This window comes from Vombatus ursinus, unplaced genomic scaffold (assembly GCF_900497805.2).
Source record: "Vombatus ursinus unplaced genomic scaffold, bare-nosed wombat genome assembly UNPS02014770.1, whole genome shotgun sequence".
Taxonomy (NCBI): Eukaryota; Metazoa; Chordata; class Mammalia; order Diprotodontia; family Vombatidae; genus Vombatus; species Vombatus ursinus.
In genome coordinates this window covers 35,436,315-35,459,106 of record NW_020954548.1, presented here as the reverse complement: position 1 = coordinate 35,459,106, position 22,792 = coordinate 35,436,315, and the positions used below count along the sequence as shown (strand labels likewise).

General features: G+C 41.7%; 1 protein-coding gene across 4 annotated transcripts in view; it reads right to left on the bottom strand.

The window, feature by feature from the left end:
* The window catches only part of LOC114043976 (tryptase-2-like), a 61,296-nt gene extending 38,941 nt beyond the window's left edge, over positions 1-22,355 (bottom strand). The window contains exons 1-4 of one of the 4 annotated variants that reach the window (XM_027863277.1): positions 22,315-22,355; positions 20,667-21,170; positions 17,181-17,328; positions 3,147-9,054 (exon numbers count right to left, since the gene is read on the bottom strand). In XM_027863277.1, coding sequence (XP_027719078.1) covers positions 8,141-9,054; positions 17,181-17,328; positions 20,667-21,089 — 1,485 coding nt within the window. In that variant the 5' untranslated portion in view covers positions 21,090-21,170; positions 22,315-22,355 and the 3' untranslated portion in view covers positions 3,147-8,140. Of the gene's footprint in view, positions 1-3,146; positions 9,055-17,180; positions 17,329-20,666; positions 21,171-21,598; positions 21,701-21,754; positions 22,009-22,314 lie in introns of those variants that run through there. The other 3 variants (XM_027863276.1, XM_027863275.1, XM_027863279.1) reach the window with 3 other exon arrangements.
* Between the last annotated feature and the right edge of the window lie 437 nt (positions 22,356-22,792).

The window sequence follows — 22,792 nt, the reverse complement described above, 5'->3', positions numbered from 1 at the left end:
CAATGGCAGAAGGGCCACGTGGTGATCCCCGGGATACTCTGTGTCCTCACCAGAAGTACGTCAGGACAAAATCCCCAGGCTCTGGAATTCAACAACTCTGAGTTCTATTAATTGATTCTACTTGACCTTCCCTCTTCATGACTTAGAGGAATGAAGGGATTGCTCACACTAAGAACAGACTCACACTGGTAGCATCACTCGAAAAATCTGTTGGGAGGACACAGCTCCCAGATACCTCAGAGGACAAACCAATACTTGGAATCATAGGAAGACTGAAGGAACGAAAAGAAATCATGTCCAGGATCCCCTGCTACAAAGTGTTCTCTCTGCCCCAACCCTTACCATCTCAGCACTGATCCCAAGCACCAAGAAAGTCTATGACCCAGTAGCTTTGATAAGATAAGGTGAATAGTCCCACTTCTTCCCCTTTCAATGCTCAGAACCCTCACACTTTCTGGTCCTCTACTATCCTAAGGGAAAGAGTCATTAATTTGCTCACCCCGAATGAAGGGTGGAGGTCTTCTTCACCCATATCAGAAAGAGTTAAGATCTGGGGCAGCTAGGTGGCATGATGGATAGTAGACCAGCCCTGGAGTTTAAATCCGGCTTCAGACACTTGACACTTACTAAGCTGTGTGACCATGGGCAAGTCATTTAACCTCAATTGCCTCACAAAAACAAAAAATAAACAATAAAAATAAGAGCTAAGATCCATTTGAATATTTAGTATCTAATTCTGTCTCCCCCTCAGAACTACTTATATTGTATTTGTGTATATAATGTTTAATAACCCTCCTATAAGCTCTTTAAGGAAAAGGACTGTTTTATAGGTGCTTTCTTAACCCCAGCACTATCCATCCCAATGCCTGACACAAAGTAGATACTTAACATAGGTTTGTTGAATTGAATGCAACAACCACATAATATGCATTTTTAAATCACAGACAAAGAAATAATGTCCTAATGGTGGAATCTCAGAGTGCAACCAGCAAGTAGGGAAAGAATTCTTGGGCATAGACTTTTCTTCCTCTCCCTGATACTGTTATCATTCCAGCCAACTTCTATAGACAACAGATAGTAGACCAGGAAGAGAACTGGCCTAGTATCAGGAAACCTGGGTTCTGGTATGGCTCTGCTGGTACCCTGCTACGTGACTTTGGATAAGTCACTTGTCCCTTTGCTGAGCCATCAGTGAAGCGGTAGCATTTTGGAAGATAGCATCTGTAAGGTCTAACACCTCTGACACATACTGGCTGTATGACCCTGGACTAGTCATTTAGCTTATCAGTGCCCTGGCTCTGATATCTATGGTTCTATGGTTCCCCTTATGTATTATGAAGGGTATTATGTAATACCCTTCCTGAGCTCAAGCGCCTACAGTAGCAATGGCACCTTATTGCCCAACATATTCCATCTAAATTCTCAGCCAAATCCTCTACTGCCAGGTTCTTACCTTTTTCACCCCTCCTTTCATTACTCCCAGACCTGGGTTCTGTGCAACGGAGACAATCCCATATCACTTCATTCCCACACAGCGTATTCATTCTCTTGTGTGCCTCTTTCACGTACCTAGCCTCCCCCTGGGATTCCTTACCTTCTCTTGCTTCTCCTCCCTGGTCCTGTCTAATATCCATGAATACCTTCTTCTACTTTTCCTCTTTTTCTCCAAAAACTCAAGATCTGCCCCCTCCTATAAAACTGACTTAAAACTCACCTGTTGGAGCCTTCCTTGACTTTAGGGGATCCTTTTGCCCTTTGCTCAGGACCTGGTATGGGGCCCTCAGCTTTCTGGAAATGCTGACCACATACCAACACTGTCCCCCTCCCATTAAATGCCAGTAGGTATAGGATAGGGCAGCCAGCTCCTCTGGAACCACCCAGTCTCCTCATCATTTCCTTCAACCTTGCCCTGGCCTGTAGCCTTACAGTAACAGTTCTTGGATATGTGGGTATGTTGGATCAGGCCAATGCTGGGTACATGAGCTAGATCCAAGGAGGAAGCATTACTGGTCTTTCCAGCTTCAACACGACAACCCATCCAGTGGGTGAGGGATATCACTTATACTGGGGACCTATGTGGATAACCTCAACAGACATTGTGACAGACTCCTCGTGGTCCTGCTAGAGCTGCTCCTCTCCCCAGTTTCACCTTGTAGGATGCAGGATCTTGGGAGCCGCAGAGAGAAAGGAACAGACGAACACATTCAGGACACAGAGGCAGCCGAGTGTGGGGAGAGGCCTCACGTGTCCAGCTCCATGCAGGCAGAGGGCACCAGGGTCCAGCAAGGTCATTTCCTCACAGGCAGGAGCTAAACCCAGAATGCAAGTTCCTAGAACCATTTCATTTTTGGTTTTGTATCCAGTGCCTAGCACAGGACTTGGTACACAGTAGGTGCTTAATAAAGTCTTATAAATTGATTGATTGAATGATTACATACACACCAGTAATCTAAGTCCGGAAAGAGAAGATTTATGATTGAACACACTACACAGAGGCCTGGAAAATACTAGGACTCAAAGTAAGAACCTCGTTTGGGAGGGCTCCTGGCCCTGATTTACTGATCATAATAGCTACGATAAGATTGAAAAGGCTAGACCAGAACCCTGGGCAGGATTGGGGGCGTGGAGGGAAAGCTACCTTAGAATTAATTAGTCTAGCATTGCCCAAGTCAGACACCAAGCAGAAAACTTTGTGTCTGTTGACACAGCTGTCCCCCATGTCAGGAATGTTCTCCTTCCTCATCGATACCTCTTGGCTTCCTTAGCTACCTTCAAGTCCCAGCTAAAATCCCACTTTCTAAAAGAAGCCTTTCCCAATCCCCCTTAATGCCAGTGACTTCCCTGAGCTGATTATCTCCAATTTATCCCGTATCTATTTTTGTACAAAATATTTTGCATGCTGTCTCCCCCATTAGACTATGAGGGTCCTTGAGATCACGACTGTTTGCAGAGTGTCTGGCACACAGCAGGCCCTTAACAGATGTCTAATAACAGCTTACTGACTGACTGCCAAAGAACTAGAAGCAATACGTGTCCATCTATTAGGGAATAGCTAAACAAACTGTGGTACCAGAATGTTATGTAACAGTACAATGCTGTAAGAAACAAATATGATGAATACAGAGAGACACAGTTGAGGACTTTTTCTAAGGATAATGTTTATTTTGATGTCCCCTCCCAAAGTAATCTCCCCACACTTTGAGACAATTATACATCATAACACATCTGTTAAACCCAACTCAGAATTTACATTGTTATCAATTAGTCATTCACATCTGTAAAGTTTGGGGGTTTTTTTAGGATTTACCTGTTGAAGTTCTGTTTCTGGGTTGATTTACATATCAAAGTCCTTAAAGAGGGCTTACTCCTGTAGAAATTCTTGTAACAGCTGTGGGGGTTCCAAATGCCCATTTTTAGAGGAAAGTATTAAATAGTATATGAAATTTAGCAGAAGAGTACGATAGGTCTTGGGATGATGTCCAATTTTCCTTAATTTTTTATATATCATATTGAAATTCTGTCTTTTCTCATCTGAGGTGAAAAACTCAAATTGCTGTTCTTTGAAGGTGAGTTTTTTCTACTTATTTACTTGTAGTCATGTTATTCCTGTAGCTCTATAATTAACAATAACAGATCTGTGTGAGTTGAATCTGGAATTGGTTATTGTCAGCATCCAATGGATTCTGGTGATATGCAGTCTGTCCCATATCCAATAATTTTGAAAATTTTTCTTATGCAATTTCTTTTCTTCATATATTTTGGAGAGTACAAATGAATGACTAGAAGACTCCATGGCCCCACTCTCCTAAGCATGTCAGCTGTTACACATTGCTGGGTAAGGTTAAACCTTAATTGCACACAGTTCTAGTTAGAACTGGTTGCAGAAGCTCTCCCACAAACTCGCTGATACAACAAAGTTAGAATTCTACCTTCCTCATCCTGAGTTGGCCTTCCTAGTTAATTTTTAGGAACTCTACTTTAGATGCTAATCCATGTTCCCTGACCCTATCACCTCACCAGCAATGTGACAACTGCCAAAGCAAGCACTTTGTCTGAAGACTCCATGTAAACCCAAGGCCCTAAAAGTGCCATGCCTTTGAGCAGAGCCCAAATCCTCTGCTTATCTGGGCTACCACCCAGCATGCTACCCTAGTGTGGCTTAAGATGGAGGGGATAAGGGAGCCAGCCCCCATGGGACTCTAGCCCTGGCTGAATGCTATCTACCCACACCCTTCTCTGCTGAACTTCACTGTATCATAAACCATTTTGACCCATCCAAATTTAATTTATTTGCCACACTCTACCCTAAATTTCCATGACAACAATGATTCTTGAATTACCTAAGCTCCATCCTTCTCTAATTCTGCAATCTATTTGTAAAGTTGTAAATGAGTCTCATAAGACAAGAGCAAATGTTCCCAATTTTCAAAAAAAGAGATGAGACCGGAGTCTGCAAGAACAGGACAGAGAGCTTGACTTTTTTTCTTAACAATATTCTAAAACACTATTAAAGAGATATTTCACAAGCACTGATAACAAAAAAAAGAGATTACTAAAAGCCAGCAATAGCTTTATCAAGAATAAAGAATGGAATCCTGCCAGCCTAAGCTCACTGCCTCTACTGAAGGTAATTAGACTGGTAGATCAGGGGAATGATGTAGATACAGTTTATTAGAATTGCTAGATCTGAACAAAGCATTTAGCAAAGGTTCTCACATTATCTCTGGGGACAAGATGGAGAGGCATGGACTATGTAACAGTACAGGTAAGTGGATCTGAACAGACCCAAAAAAATAGTCACCAATGGAGCATCAACTTGAAAGGGGATCTCCAGCAGACTGTCTCAGCCATCTGTCCTTGACCCTAAGCTCTTCCACATTTCATCAATAACTTGTAAGAAGACAAAGAAGGTATGTTTGTCAAATTTGTAGATGGCACAAAGCTCAGAAGAACAGCTAACCTGTTGGATGACAGATTTAGTTTACAAAAAGACCTTTGACAAGACAATATAATGGCTTAAGTCAAATAAGATGAAACTTCACATGGATCAAAATAAAGTTCCACACTTTGTTCAAAACCACCAATTTCTCAAGTAGAGAACAGGTAAGCATCGGTTCACACGCACACATACACAAATCTGAAGGTTCCAGTGAACCATAAGTCCAATAAGAGTTAGCACTCCAACAGCAGTCAAAAAAGCCAATGCTATACTAAGCTTCACTGACAAGATCAGTATCAATCCAGACAGTAAAAGTTCTGTTGCCCTCGGCTTTAAATGGATCATATCTGGAGTATTATGTTCAGTTTTAGGTGCCAGCATAGCTTTATCAAAGATAAAGAATAAAGTCTTGCCAGCCTAAGCACCTCTAATGAAGCCTGCCGCTAATGAAACAAGGAGATACAATAGGTTTTGAGGACATGTACAAGATGTGGCATATGCAGAAGAGGGCACCCAAGATGAAAAACTAAAGACGCCCAAAAGGATCTGTTGAAGTAACATGGTAATTATCAAGTATCTGAAGGCCTGTCAAGTGGAAGATGGATTAGATTTAATCAGATTGGCCTCAGGGGCAGAATCTGCAGAGATATTTACATTTGATGTCAGCAAAAACTTCTAGTTATGGATGTACAAAAGTAGTAGGGATTGCCTCTGAAGGTAATGAATGGGTTTTCTCTCACTAGAGGTCCCCAGAGGTTTTCATGGATATTGTAGCAAGAATTCTCAATCAAGTATGGGACTAATTTCTGAGATGCCAAACTCTTAGGCTCAGTGATTCTATGACTTCTGAGATTTAGGGTTCCTTATAGCTTTCAATCTCTTCCTTATCTCACGTCTCACCTGTTCTCTCCACAGAAAAATCACATGCCTTGGGAGAAAGCCTGGTTGACTCAGCATCTAAAAAATGCTTCAGAACATGTTATATCCAAGAACTAGATTAACAGAGCTAAAGATGGGACAGCCTACCCCCTCCAACTCTAAACCCCAGACCTCAGTTCTCACTGTAGACTCCAACTACCACCAACTCCTGTCTCCAGCAAAAACAACATGGTGGCTCCTTACAATTCCATAGTTACTCAGGATTTGACCATAACCCTATTATGCTTTTAGTCTTTTTCCTTTGGTCCTATGCTTGATACGTTCACATCCTGGACAGGTATTAATGATGTGGACTAATTGGTCTAAAAACAAGTATTTCTAAATTGAGAAACTGCTGACCATTCCAACACACTCACCACGATGCCATTTCCCTGTATTAGTGGAGGGATGCTTTCCTTATGTGCACTTCCCAAACCCAAGTCCAGGACTTATCAGGTGCCACTGCAAGCATGATATCCATTCATCAGTGAGCTAGGTAGCATGTCCAAGTTGAGTTCTACTGGTGTGGTTACCAAATCACCCACCTCCCAATTCCCAGGGCCACATCCTCCTAACTTCACCAACACATAACAGGAAGGACTGAACAATGGCAAAAGATTCTGATGCCGGGAGACAACTCATGTTTTAAAAAATGAGATCTCAAGGACTTTCCATTCTATCCAATGCAGGAATAAGGGTAAGGTAGGCAATGAAAAGAACAAAAATAGTGAATGGACAACAAATATACACATGTGCTTACAATACATATATGCACACAGCACATTCACACTCCTTTCCTCACTAGGAATAGTTTTCATAGCACTGGTTGATCAAAGAAGAGGTAAAAGGTAAAATCCCTTTCCGAGACTGTAGTTGGAAAAGTCTACAGAAGAAAAATGAAGTCAGTCAAGCCAAACTCAGAGCAACATGGAAAAATGTGACTTCCAGAAGCAGAGAAGCTAGACAGCGTCTTCTCTACCTTCTCAGGTCAGAGGGGCCCAGTGTTTCTATACACTAGGTACCCACTCCAGGAACTGAGCCAGTGAATACTCTTCCAAATCACAGTTTTTCAGCACTGACCTGAGAGAAAACAGAAAATCTCAAACCACCCTCTCCCTGAAGAAAGTAATAAGGAAGTGAGATGTCCCATTGGGCCAGGAAGACAGAAAGGTGCGCTCCTCAGGAAAAGGACCACAAGGTCTGAGTTTGGTCAAGCTTCAAGATAACTTCTGGCTAATGGAAGGCGTGAAGTGGGGAGGGATCAATAACTGAGATCAGAATTACTTATTAAATTAAACATCCTTTCTACCTGGCTCAAGGCCCAGTCCTCTCTTCTTGAACAGAAATAAAAAACTTTGTGAAGCCCTATATTTGTTACTCTTTAGTTCTCCAGTCCAACAGCTTTCTGTTTGGACCCTTTAAAAAGAAACTGTCCCTAATTCATCTCAGAGGACTTACCTGTCTATACTGTACAACCTGAGGAGGGGGCTCTGGGCACCCAAACCTGTCCCCTTAAGTACAACCCTCCTTTTCTTGGGACATCAGTTCCACCTGTGAAATGGCAAAAATCATATGCCCTCCCCTCTTAGAAGATAACTATTTACAAAAATAACAGTAAATACCTTACATGCCAAACATTAAGAAATATATGAGTATGTCTATGTCCTTTCTTTCTTGGCATACTAATAGCCCCTCCTCACTGTCAGACCTCTTCAGAGACATGCAGACTATCTGCATTATTCTCGTGAGAAAAAAAAATATTGGAATCACTCTCCTCATTAGCTCTGTTCCTCAGAGACAGATGTCACTGGAGGTAGGGAAGGAGGTATGGGATGATCACACCCGGGGGAGAGTCACTAACAATATCCATGTCACCCTGATGTCAATGACAAACAACAAATACAGGAATTCCTTGACAGTGGCTAAAGGCAAAGCAAATCTGATGTATCCAATCCATAGTTTCTTGGAGTAACTAAACTCCAGCTCAAGATATTACATTCCCATTTATTTCACATTTCTTGAGTTTCCTAAAAAGTAAAGGGAGGAGGTAAATAATTAATGTTTCCTCCATTTATTACTCAGATTAATCTATCACAAAATAAACCTTATTTCTCATAGGCACATGGCACAAGGCAAGGACCAAACACAATAAGACAAACATAGATCTTGCCCTTGAGGAGCTCATAATTACTTTATGGGGTTATAAACCCATTATATTTTTCTGAAACTTAACAAAAGTTACAAGTTGTCTGAAGATCTGTCATATTCAGAATATGCATAGGGTCAAAGTTTGGTGTGTACTCTTCGATGTGTCATAAGGCCAGACCAATGCCTGAAGGGTTTCCCACATTCTTTACATGAATAGGGCTTCTCCCCAGTGTGAATTCTCTGGTGTTGAGTAAGAGCTGAGCTTTGATTGAAAGCTCTGCCACATTCATTACACTCATAGGGTTTCTCTCCAGTATGAATTCTCTGATGTTGAATAAGGGAAGAAGTCTGATTGAAGGCTTTCCCACATTCTCTACAATGATAGGGTTTATCTCCAGTGTGAATTCTTTGATGCTGAATAAGGTCTGAGCTCCCCCTGAAGGCTTTCCCACATTCACTACATGAATAGGGTTTCTCTCCTGTATGAATTCTTTGATGTTTCCTAAGATCAGAACCACGGCCAAATGCTTTCCCACACTGAGTACATTTGTGGGGTTTCACTCCCATATGACATTTCTGATGTTTTCGAAGTTCTGAGTTCTGCTTAAAGGTTTTCTCACATTCATTACATTCAAAAGGTTTCTTGATAGTCTGATCTCTTTGATGTACACTAGAAGACGAATTCTGGCTAGAGTTCTGGTCATTTGTATTAGATATATGGGGTTTCTCTCCTCTATGTTGTATAACCAGGTCTGAGCTCATATGGCAACTACTCAGACTTTCACCATACTCATCACCATTGTCTCCTAACAGAGTTTTTTCAGAAGGGATGGTCACTAACATAATTCCATCCTGGGAAAGGGATCCATCTATTTTCTCCATTGTGTCTCCTTGCTTCTCATCTAAAGTGCCTTCACATTCATAGGCTTCTCCAATCTCGGTTCCCTTGGAAATATCCATTGGGAATCTTCCAGATATCCTCTCCTTTGACTCTACTTCTTCAGGAAGTTCCTGTTTTGGAAAGGACCACTTGATACTAGTCTCAAAATCTGAAATGATCAAGAGAAAACACAAATGTCATGTGTGCTGAGAGAAAGAAACCTCCTTAAAGGAATACCAACAAGGATTTGCATCTCCCCAGCCTGTTGCAGTTATTACAACTCTTTTAATAAGCAAGAAGTATGATTATCCTTATTTTTACATATTAGGAAACAGAATAAGAAAGGTGACAAGATCACAGATTTAGAGTGGGATGGGTCCCCAGAAGGCATCTATTCCAACCCTCTTTTATCGACTGGGGAAGGAGGGCTGCTGATAGAAGAGAGGGCAGATGGGGGAAAGTGGTAGTGAGAAGTAAAACACTATTGAAGAAGGACAGGATGAAAGGAGAGGGAATAGAATAAACAAGGGAAAGAGGACAGAGGGAAATATAGTCAGCACTCATAACTGTGAAAAAATTTTTGAAGCAAATTTCTCTAATAAAGGCCTCATTTCACAAATATATAAATAAGTCAAAATTATAAAAATAAGAACCATCCCCCAATTGATAAATGATCAAAAGATATGAATAGTCAGTTTTCAAATGAAATAATATCAAAGCTATCTATAGCCATATGAAAAAAATGCTCTAAATCACTACTGATTGGAGAAATACAAATTAAAACAACAAGGTACTACACCTCACAGTTATTAGATTGGCTAATAAGACAGAAAAGGAAAATGACAAATGGTGGAAGGGATGTGGGAAAATTGAGACACTAATGGACTGTTGGTGGAATTGTGAACCAATTCAACGATTACGTAGAGCAATTTGGAACTATGTCCAAAGGCCTATCAACTGGAGAATTGGCTAAACAAGTTGTGACATATGATTATGATGGAATACTACTGTGCTACAAGAAATGATAAGCAAGATGCTCTCAGAAAAATCTGGAAAGACTTACATGAACTGATGCAAAGTGAAATGAGTAGAACCAGGAGAACGTTGTACACAGTAACAGCAATACTGTAAGACGATTAACTATGAATGACTTAGCTATACTCAACAATACAATGATCTAAGACAACTCTGAAGGACTTATGATGAAAAATGCAATCCATACTCAAAGAAAAGAACTGATGGAGTCTGAATACAGATCAAAGCATGTTTTTGTTTACTTTATTTTTCTTGGGTTTGGGGGTTTTTTTTGGGGTCTGTTTTCTTTTACAACGTAACTAATAAGGAAACATTTTGCATCATTACACATATATAAGCTATATAAAATTGCTTGTCTTCTCAATGTGGGAGTGGAGAGGGAGGAAGATAATTTGGAACTCAAAATTTTAAAAACAAATGTTGCAAATTGTTTTTACATGTAATTGAGGGAAAATAAAATGCTTAATTAAAAAAAAAAGTAGGATGCAGGGAAATACACAGTAATCATAACTGTGAATGTGAATGGAATGAACTCACCCATAAAATGGAAGCAGACAGCAGAGTGTATTACATGATTTAGACAGAAAGGGTGATACCATAAGCAAATTAGGGGAGCAAGGACTAGCTTACCTGTCAGATCTATGGAGAAGGGAAGAATTTATGACAAAACAAGAGATAGAGAAGATATAAAATGCAAAGTTTTTATTACACTAATTTTTTAAAAGTTTGCAAAAAAAATAATTATGTAGCCAAGATTAAAAGGAAAGCAGAAAACTGGGGGTAAGGGCAGGTGTTACAACAAGTTTCTCTGATAAGGGCCTCATTTCTCAAATATATAGAGAACTGAGTCAAAAGAATACAAGTCATTCCCCAATTGATAAAAGGTCAAAGGATATGAACAGGCAGTTTTCAGAAAAAGAAATCAAAGCTATCTGTAGTCATGAAAAAATGTTATAAATTACTACTAAGTACAGAAATGGAAATTAAAACAACTCTGAGGTACCACTTCACACCTATCAGATTGGTTAATATAACAAAAGAGGAAAATGACAAATGTTGGAGGGGATATTGGAAAACTGGTACACTAATACACTGTTGGTAGAGTTGTGAACTGATCCAACCACTCTGGAGAGCAATTTGGAACTATGCCCAAAGGGTTATAAAACTGTACATATCCTTTGACCCAGCAATACCATTTTTAAGTCTGTACCCCAAAAAGATCAAAGAAAAAAGAAAAGGACCTATATGTACAAAAATATTTATAGCAGCTCTTCCGTGGTGGCAAAGAATTGGAAATCAAGAAGATGCCCATCAATTGGGGAATGGCTGAACAAGATGTAGTATGTAATTGTGATAGAAAACTATTGTACTATAAGAAAAGCAGAATAGTTTCATAAAAACCTGGAAAAACTTACATAAACTGATGCAAAGTGAAGTGAGCAGAAAAAGGAGAATATTGCACAGGAACAGCAATATTGTATGATGATCAACCGTGAATGGCTTAGCTATTCTCAGCAATACAATGCGCCAAAACTATTCCAAATGACTTATGATGAAAAACATTATGAAAAATGCCATGTCCAGAGAAATAACTGATGGAATCTAAATGCAGATGCTTTATCTTTACTTTATTTTTCTCCAGGGTTTTTTTTTGTCTGTTTTCTTTTACAACATGACTAACATGGAAATGTTCTGCATGACTACTTATGTATAACCTATATCAAATTGCTTGCCTTCTCAATGAGAGGGGAAACAAGGGAGGATGGGAGAGAATTTGGAACTCAAATTTTTTTTAAAAGAATGTAAAAAATTGTTTTTACATGTAAGTGGAAAAAAATTTAAATTACGGTAAAAAGGGGGGGGGGGGAGAATATGCCTGATTTCCTATAAATCTAATCAAAAGGGCTTTAAGTAAAGAAGGGAGAGAAAAAACTGTTCATTACCACCAAAAGAGAGACTCAGTGGTTAACTACCATGTAGAGAGGAGGAGAAATGCCCAGAATGTCACCCCCGCACTGGCTACACTCTCCTCCTGTAACAAGTAGGTGATGGTTTTGGTTCCAAGCTAGCTAAAGTAAGGACTGCCCTATCACAGTCACCCGAAATCCATTTAGCCCTTCCTTGAGTCCCCATCTCTGTCTGTCAGCATCTTATCTATCCTTCAAGGCTCAGCTCAAATACTTTCTCCGCCATGATGCCTCACCTGATTCCATGCTCTGGAGATCATCTCTCCCTCCTCTGAACTCCCACAGCACTTGGTTTATACTCTTCCAAGCCACAGAACATGGACTAGCAGATGTGGGAGAGGCCAGATGACTAAGGGTCATCTAGTACAATTTCTTTCTGAAATAATGCAATCCCTGCATTCCATCTCCCCTTTCTATAATTTTGCCTAGGCTGTCCTCCAGGCCTGTAATGCCTCTTCCTTTCCACATCCTAGAATCTCCAACTTCCTTCAAGTCCACCTCCAACACTAAGCTCTTCCTAATACCCCCAGTACTAAGTGTTGTTTCCCTCCTGGAATTTTCTTGTATTTACTTTTCTGGGTACAAATTGGATCCTCTCAGTAGAATGTAAGCTTCTTGAGGGCTGGGGTTATTATGTTTTATTTCAAGTATAGAGCCTTATATAAATAATCTTGAAGTTTGCTGAATTGAATTAAATTCTCTCCAACAAACATTTGTCCAATCTCTGCTTAAAGTACTCTAATAACAACTATTTTACTCTCTCCTCTGAGGTCATTCATTCCAAAACTAGACAGCAGTCATCATCAGAAATTTCTTCCCTATAATCAGCCTAAAAATGTAGCCTCTCTACGACTTTCACTCATTGCCTACAGTTCTGTATTCTAGGGCTTTGATAAAATTTAACCCAATCCGGGGCAGCTAGGTGGCGCAGTGGATAGAGCACTCGCCCTGAAGTCAGGAGGACCTGAGTTCAAATCGGGCCTCAGACCAAACACTTGACACTTACTAGCTGTGTGACCCTGGGCAAGTCACTTAACCCCAATTGCCTAAAAAACTTTAAAAAAAAAATTTAACCTAATCCCTCTTCCATATAAGACACCTTTAGATATTTGAAGACAGTGGCCATGTCTCCCTAGGTCTCTTCTTCTCCAGACTAAACACTCCAGGTTCTTTTGACTGATTTCCCCTGCGGCATGGTTGTGAGTCCATTCAGCATCCTGATTGCTTTTTTTAGACTTGCTCTAGCTTGTAAATAGCCTTCTTAAAATATGGCAGCCAGAAATGAACACAGTACTCCATCCAGATGTCGCTTGACCTGGACAGACTAGAGCGAGGCTGTGATGTCTCTCATTCTGGTCTCTAGACTTATATTAGTTCAGGGAGTGTGGCTTTTCCTGCCGGTGCCATCATAGGCAAAATTTTGGTAGCAGGTTCCTCATGATCCTTGCTTAATGAATGCCAATCAGCATCTCTCCATGGGAGGGATGGTTTTTTCTGACAGCATCTCCCCCAAAGGAGGGAGTGACCTTCCAAGACAAAGGATGGTGTTCTTCTGAAACAGATTTGCCAGCAGGAGAAGGGGGAACTATGGAAATTTGCCCCGCTGAACTCAAATCCATTTTCCCATGGACGAAAAGATCTTTCAAATTCCCTTGGGTTATACTAATTCAGTATTTTGAGGATGAAGTTATTTCTGGCCACAGTGAATTCCTATGAGCAACAAGTACCCTGCAGCTCCTACCTCCATGAGAGAGCTATCTGGCCGTTCTTGGGAGGAATGAACCAGAAACAGTAGAAAAGAATGGGCCCAAGAACTTGGAAAAAAGAAGAATGCTAGAAAAGATAAAGGGCACCTTGTTGATAGGTTTAAGTTTCACAGGCCAGTCATGCTAGACTGCTATCTTAACTTTTGGCTACTTTGCTCACAATTAACCTAAGCTTGTAATTAACCTAAGTAGGTCTAGGGTGATGCGCTGGTTATAGCTTTATGATTAGAACAACCAGACTTCCTATAGGCATCATTAATTGAGATGGAAATTATCATTAGGAGAGACTATGGGGCAACAGAACAAGACTTGGGTCTAGCATCAGAGGACCAGGGTTCAAAGACTATTTGTGTTACTTACCACCTGTGTAGTGACCTTGGGCAAGTCAATTAATTTCCAGGGACCTCAGATTCCTCATTTGTAAAATAAGAGGGTAGTACTACATCAGGGGTTCTTAAGCTGAGGTCCATGAACTTTAAAAAAAAGTTTTTGATAACCTTATTTCAATATAACTGGTTTCCTTTATAATCCTATGTATTTGCTGGACATTATTCAGAGAAAGGGCCCGTAGTCAATGGAGTCCATGACATAAAAAAGGTTAGGAACCCCTGGACCACATGGTTTCTGAGGTCCTTCCAAACCATAGGTCTCTGATACAATGAGTTTCTACTCAATTAAACTTCTAAAAATTTACATGGAATTATTTATTCAAAAAGCTAATAATATAAACATTACTAGAATTACTAATTGCTCTATCATTTTCATTATTATATGCTATTAAAGCAAGATTTAAGGAAACAGAAATGTGTACTATGCTTTTAACATTTCCAAAGTGCCCTTTAGTTCCATCCTCTCACAGTATTTGAATTCTTTCTTTCTTTCTTGTTCCTGAAGAGCCAGGAGGCTATGTCACTGGATCAAAGACTACATAGTGGGGAGGAAGGTATAAGACCTACTAGCAGGCTATTGCAATAAGTCTAGCTATGAGATGATGAGGGCCTGCACTACAGTGATAGCAGTGTTAAAGGAGAGAAGGGGGCATATCCGAGAGATGCTGCAAATGTGAAACTGACAGGCATTGGCAAGAAAATGGATGTAGGGTGAGACATAGTGAGGAGTAGAGAATAAACTCCAAGTTGTGAGCCTAAGGGACGAGGAGGATGCTATTGCTGTCTATGGTAATAGGGAAGGTAGGAAAAGGGGAAGATTTAGGGGGAAAGATAACGAGTTCTATTTTGGACATAATGAGTATAAAATGTCTATTGTACATACAGTTTGAGATGTCTGAAAGACAGCTGGAAAGGAGAGACTGGAGGTCAGCAGAAAGTTTGGAGAAGGATAGGTAAATTTGAAAATCTTCAGTACAGAGATGGTAATTAAATCCATGGAAGCTGGTGAGATCATCAAGGGAAGCAGTATAGAGAAAGAAGAGAAGAGAGCCCAGGATCCTGAAAGAGGATCCAGCAATAAAGACCAAGAAGGAACAGTCAGAAAAGTAGGAGAATGAGGAGACAGCGGTGTTTCAAAAATCTAGAGAGAAGAGTATGAAGGACCAGAGTGTTCAACAGCATCAAGGACTACAGATAGGTCAATGAGAACTAAGAAAAGGACATTAGATCTGGCAACTAAGAGTTCATTAGTAACTTTGGAGAGAGCAGTTTCAATGGGCTGATAAGGATAAAAGCTAAATTGTAAGCAGTTAAGAGAATGAGAAGAAAGTGGAGGCACCTATTATAGACAGCCTTTTTGAGGAGTTTAGCTACAATTCAGAAGAAATATAAAATGGTAATTACCAGGGATGGAAGGATCGAGTAAGGGTTTTTTAAAGACAGGGGAGACATGGCCTTGTTTGTAGGCACAAGAGAATGAGCCTCTCCTTGAATCTTCAAGATCAGTAATGCTGATTGTATTTACTAGATGTGGGAGAATTCTTCAACCCAATGATTATCCTCCTGGAGATTAATTCCTCCTACCTTTAACTGGAGATCAATAAATCTAGAGATAAGACTAGAAGATAAATACTTCAATTAGCATCTGCTGATGGGCAGTTGCCAGGTAGCTAGTACTCCACAGAACACCAGCACCTCTGGTGTGAGGGCTTACTGAGCCTTTTCAGGGCTGCTCATCCACCCTTGGTATCCACTTTCACCTAACTCATCTGCGGCTCCAACAAGCTGTAGCGTTCACCAGGCCACACCCTGGTAAACTACCCAGGCAGAGGGGCTAAATCAGGTTGAAGGTCACCAACAGGCCTCAAACTCATTGGTGAGTTAGGGAGATGTCTAAGCATATGAAGACTTTCCCCCTCAACGGAATGGGCAGATGAGAATAATCTGTTCCAACGGCCATGAAGGTGGCTGAAGCAAGAGCTGTGGAGCACTCAGTCTGGTCAGGCACTGAAGATGTCAAGGTCATCCACTGCATCCTGGGCCATCACCAGTTGTCTTGACTTTTGTTCTGCCACTGGACTTCAATGACTCAGGAAAAGAGAGTGAGGCTAATGACTTTGTGCAACTCTGCCTCACTTAGGTCCAGTTCACTCGAAAGTCAAGATATCACCCATGAAGTCATTAATCCTTTTCAAAAATGAAGGACAAACAACACTGCTCTCCTCCCTTCCCTATCTTGCTCCCTATTAGCTCTACACTGTCCTCTTCTCTTGAGCCCCTTTGCCCCCGGTCCTATTATTTGATCTAGCTCAACTCTGAATTGCTCCAATCATCCTCTGCCTTCACTCTCACTCAAGTGTTCCTGAACAATGGTGGAGAAAACAGAAATTGTGTAGACTAGGTCCATTAAAAATTTATGTTACATAATCTTAACTGGGCTCTCACTGCAGCAAGACAATTCTTTCATACCTCCCCCTAATTAATTCACTATCCCCTGGCCCCACCCCACCACCACTAGCACCCCCTCTGCCGAGAACCTGGCTGCTTGACAAGTATTCTCCTCACTTCATATCATGCAGACGATTTCCCTTCCTATCGCTTCCTTCACCTCAGTCTCTCATAAGAGGCAAGTCCTTCTCCTTGCCAAGGCAAACCCCACTACGTGAACAAGTGATGTCAGCCCATCCCTTCTTCTCCAGTACTTGTCCCCTGTACCATCCCCTCTATTAATCTTCAATGCTTCCCTGTCTACTGGTTGCTTCCTTCTCATATAAAATCATATCGCTCCTGAGAAGACTAGTCTTTAAAATAAAAATCCCTTCATGGAATCAGATTATAAATGGGAAGGGACCTGAAAGGCCACCTAGTCCAATCCGGCACTTTACAGATAAGAGAACTGAGGCCTAGACAAGTTACATGACTTGCCCAAAATCACACTGATTGGAACTGGCAAAGCCAGCATTTCAACTGATGTCCTTTGATACCAAATCCTGTATATCACACCACCTCTTAATCACTGAAGGCAAGAAACTCAGGAGCCAGACCCTGTTCTAACCCATTTAAAAATAACCCCCACTCCCATCGCCGCCTCTTCTCTCCCTTCTTCCCCTCCTTCTGATATTCAGTCTTGCTCCTCACCTCTTTCTTGCAGGAACTGGGGCTCGGGAGACCCGCACTTGATCTGGGCGTCCATAGGCTGAAGCTGGACATTCAGTGCATCCTGTGCTGCTCTCAAGGGTGCCATCTTCTCCCAGGCCCCTGCCTCTCTCTGTGTGCTTGATGCAACCTGGAGATAACGAGATATGTTTGCCTTTGTGAAAGAATCACCACGGAGGCTAAAACATAAAATATAGAAAGAAAGTACATTCCTTCAGGGATACAGGACAGGGGAGGAAGAACCAGAGTCTTGTTTGTCAGATTCAAACTGGCTGGATTAAGATTTACCATAAAACAACCCAGGAGGCACTTTTTATTACTAATGAATAGTCCACTGCCTTTCAAGAAAATGGCTGACTGGGCACATGAAAGAATTAACCACATAGGAAATTTTTTGTTACTGACACACAGGAAATCTCATGAAATTTGTGCTAATGTTATCATGATGTGGATATTTGAACAATTTAGTATTTAGCAAGATGAATGTGCAAGAAAAATTCAAGCAATTGTGGATAAACTCTTCATAATATTTATCCATTTTTACCAATTAAAAATAAATCATGGGCTTAACTTTAACCATTTGTAGACCTATCACATCCATAACATTACTTTAACTTTTAAAAAGTATGAAAAATCATGTTACCAACAATTGTTCTTTTTTTATATATTTTATTTTTTCCCCAAATACATGTTAAAACATTTTTAAACTTTTTTTAAAAGTTTTAAGTTCCAAATTCTATCTCTCCCTCCCCTCCCCCATCCTCCCCAAGACAATAAGCAATCAGATATAGATTATATATATATAAGAACTGTTCTTAAGCACTAAGCCTAAGAGTAGAATGTTAGGGAGGATTTTGAGTATATTAGTACACACTAGCTAAAAAGTTGGGAAAATCTGATTACCTCCTTTGTTGTTGTGATAGAAGATAACAGATTGAGAGCTGAAAGGCATCTTAAAGTATCTAGTCCAACATTTTACAGAGTGAGGAAAGTGAGGACCAGAGAAGTTAAAAGGCTCACTCTAGAATAAGAGGAAAATTCATGATTCAAGCAAAGGTCTTCCCAACCCAAATTCAACACACTTTACACTCTACCAGCATCCCTCCCACTCCATGTTTATTTTCACCTACATTTTAGTATCACATTTGACCCCCTTCTCCTTGGTTTCCATAATACCACACTATCCTCGTTCTCCTATCTCTTTGACCACTTCTCTATGTTGTTCTATGGTTCTTTTCTATACACTTACAAACAGGCTTACCCCAGGATTCAGTTCTTTGCCCTCTAACTTTTTTTTATATATATACTTTCCCTAGAGATCTCATTCATTTTCAGGTAAATTTGGCAATTAAGTCAACCAGGTCAAAAAACTCTCATCCTTTATCTGCTCCCTAATGCTTCATATCTAGTCACTCACTAAGTCCACTTGATTTTGTCTTTCTATCCACATCACCTTGCATAGTTCCTTACACAAAGAAGATGCTTAATAAATGTTCACTGATTGACTACAGATATTGCTTCCTAAAATGGTCTCCTTGCCTCCAATCTTCCTTAACAAAGTCAATACACCACCAGAATAATCTTAGTAAAACTACTTTTCATAACACACTCTTGCTCAAAAACAAGAACACAACCAACAACCCTTCACTGGCTCCTCCAATATTACTGAAAAAGTTCAAATCCCTTAGCCCGTCTTGTTAGACCCTGTTCCCTTTCTAGTCTCATTTCAAACTATTACCCTATAGGGATCCTCCACCCCAAACTAGTCAACTATTCCCTAAATACTTAAACTAGTTCTCCAAGGATTAATATACTTGTATGTGCCTTTAACCTCCCTTAGGGACTACAATTACTTACTAGATATTTCTAATGAAGGGGCCCCCCAAGGTCAACAGTCCCCAACTAAACAAGTAAGTTCTTCTCACCCCCAACCCCTTCCATTTCTGTTATCACCCCCAACCCCTTCTATTTCTGTTAATGAAACCAACACCCTCTCAGACATGCAGCTGGAAACCATGGCACTGTCTCTGGATATGGCCAACAAGGAAAAAGGAAGAGACATAAACCCTGTTGATCAAATCTCCTCCTTTCCATTTACATTGCTACATCAGGCTCTCTCTCTACCTCTCCTCTAGACCAGGGCTTCTTAAACTTTTTCCACTCCTGATCCCTTTCTGCATTTCCAGAGCAGTCTGTTAGCTTTGCGTGGCCACAGGTCACATGCAGTACAAAGTGTTCATGCTTTGTTTTAAGAACCAAGACTGTAGCGAAGTTGTGAGATGCACAAGCACTGCCAGAAACATCTCAGATTCACTGTGTGTTTGATTTTTACTTTTTGGTCTTTGTGTGTTCAGAAACCTTTTACTGTTGCCAAATTTTTCACGCCCCTACATAGGGTCACAACCCACAGTATAAGAAACACTGCACTAGTGCCTTTTAACCAGTTTCCCTGACTCTAGTCTTCAATCAGATTTTAACTCAAATCTTCCTGATGCTAGAGGCAGCTAGGTGATCCAGAGAATAGAGTGCCAGACCTGGATTCAGGAAGACTCATCTTCCTGAATTCAAATCTGGCCTCAGACATTTACTAGCTGCGTGACCCTGAGCAAGTCACTTAACCCTGTTTGCCTCAGCTTCCTCGTCCGTAAAATGAGCTGGAGAAGGAAATGGCAAACCACTCTAGTATCTTTGCCAAGAAAACCCTAAATGGGGTCACTAAGGATTGGACGTGACTGAAAGGAATAAATAACAGCAACGAAAACTTCCTGACTCCAGCTCCAGAGATCAATCCACTGCACCACCTAGATACCCTCCTATATCTTTATTATATTCTAATTCAAATTATAGTTACTGCCCTATTTTTGCAACTGGACTCTTAGTCCTCAAGGAGGTTACAATGCATAGGCATTTTATTGTTTATTGTTTAGTTTACTGTTTATTGTCTATTCTTTTGTGCTTATTGAATTGTGGCTAGTACAATTTTGTCAATTTTTAAATGAAGTCAGAGGAACTAAAGATTATGTATTTTTTGTAGCCCTCACATTGAATAATACTGATTTAACTACAGTAGGCACTCAAAAAATATTTGTTGAATGATTCCACAAACATGTTCTCTACAGTCCCCTACAATTAGGAGGAAATTCTTACATCTCATATCTTCAAGAGCAGTTGAGCAGCTGGTAATAAGAGAATAAAAAAGAGACAAATACATGGATTAATAGTCCTAGTTAATTACACTAAAAACTGGTGCTTACTTACTTTCTTCTCATAACTATTGCCTTGATCGACAAATCAAGTCAACCAACATTTATGAAGTGCAAATCATATGCAAGGCACTGTGCTAAGTGATGGGAATACAGAGGTAGGAGGAAAAAAAAAACAGCGCCTGCTCTCAAGGAGCTCACTCTCTAATGGAAGAGACAAAAGAACACTCTTTTCCCAAAATAAATTAAGTTTGCCCTTTCCCACCTGTTGTCCTGGTTCAAGAAGCTCTCTCTCCAAATCTTCCAGCACAATTACCACCTCCTCTCCACTCTCTGGATGCTGATCTCTCACCCAGGTCTGCAGGTCCTCTGGCAAAATGGTCAGGAACTGTTCCAGGACCAGCAACTCCAGAATCTGCTCCTTCGTGTGTATCTCTGGTCGTAGCCACTGATGACAAAGTTCCCAGAGTTTGCTCAGAGCCTCTCGGGGTCCAGGGGTGTCATAATAGCCAAACTGCCTGAACCGCAGGCGGGAGATCTCCTGGGTGGAAGGGCTGTTCCTCTTCTGGCTACCTTTCTCTCCCCACAGGTAATCCTCTTCTTCCTCCATGTTTACCACCTGAAGTCTCTCTTTCACTGTTGGATTCTGGGGATCCAGGGCTACAGCCTCTCTAGATTCCACAGCCATTTAAGCTTGTTCAAGTTAAGAAATACAAAACAAAATTCCACAAGGATCTATGCCTCAAAGATGTTCCCTTCAAGGACAACCCTAAGGTATAAGAAACCAAAGTTAACAAAGAGTTATTAAACTAATGATGCTATTAGAGGACTATGACAAGTTAAGGAGGGTCCTTCAAAATGATCATTCATTGAACGTAAAATATGACGGGAAGAAAAGAAACACTAACGGGTTAACCAAGTAATTCCTAAGCAAATTTGGATATTTGGGAAAATTGAAATAAACACGAAGTTCATACGCCCCCTAGCGGCAAGAAAGCTCACTGAGGATGGACCCCAGAGAGTCCAAGTAATGCCATGGAGCATGCGCAGACACCCAGACAGACTCTTTCTTTCCCCGCCCCCCAGGAATGCAAAATCTCTTCGCCCAACCGCACCCTGCCAGGTCTCCTCAATCCCCCTCCCCATAATTCCACAACCCCTCCCCTCCCCCCAAAGCCAGAGGCCAAGAAACTCAACTGCCAAAATCACAGGCCTCGGGCGCGAGGGTTCTCAAGTGACGCAAGGGCTAGCAGTCATCAACACAAGCTCTTTGGTCTCTGTTTCCTCGCCTGAGGCAGAAGTTAGTTATTCCCCAACCCCGCCCCTCCGCCCTCCGTCCAACCCAGTCCGCACCTCCACTTCCAGATTACATTTCCCGGAACCTCCGGTCTGGGTTTCCGCCCTTTCCGGGGTGATTGAGGCCGACGGACCACTGTCAAGTGGTTGCTATAGAGACCAGGATGAAGGGCACGTGACTCCGAAATAGAGACAAGTGTCCGACCCGCTAAGGCCTGGGACTAAGTCTAAAAGCGCAGTCTACACAAGCGTGCAGGAGGCGAAGCTGCCCTCTGGCTTCAATGGGTAAGGGAGCTCAAGGCTCAGAGTCCAGCAAGAGAAAGGAAGCTGGCGCTAGGTCTGTCGAGAACTTCGCCGCCTGGATTTCTGGGAAATGTAGTCCGGAAAAAAATGGACTCTACCCTGGAGGCCTTTGGGACTCGTAGTCCAAAGGCAACTTGCACACTCTTCCATGACATCCTGTGCGGAACAGCAGGAGATGCACGCACAACCCCTTCTCCCTCTAACAGAATCCTACTGGCGGGACTCTTAAGTGTTTAATTGAGTCTGGCTCTTCAGCCTAGATGTCTGGGCCCCCAATCGTTTTCTTTGCGAACCTTCCCCTCCAGCCTCCTTACCTCCTTGCCCACAGGGAAGATGGCGGTGGGGATGAAGCCTAGGAGCCCCAGGATGGAGTTTGGCGCCGGGAAATCGGGCTGGTCCCGCGCCGGTGACGTCATCGCGGCGGGTGGGGAGGCTTGGGGTCGGCCTGGCTCAGAGGAAAGGGGAGAAGAAGCAGCCGCGGCTGACAGCCCGGCCATTGGCTTGGGCCGCTTCCTTGGAGGTGACCATCCCGTCCGCGCTGCCCAGCTCGCGGGGCTCCCTGTGGGCGCGGGAGCAAAGGTCCGCCCGGGCCTTTGTCGGGGCCCAACCTGCCCTGCCGTCCACCGGCTCTCTCCAGATTTGGGGGGCACATGTTTACCCAACCCTGTCTTCTTCAGGCCCTGGGGTTCGCTCTTCTGTTCCATTCACCTTTTTCTGTCTACACCTCCCGCCCCCTGTACCAGGCAGCTTTTATACCTATTCCTCTGGGTTACCTTTGGAAATCCAGAAATA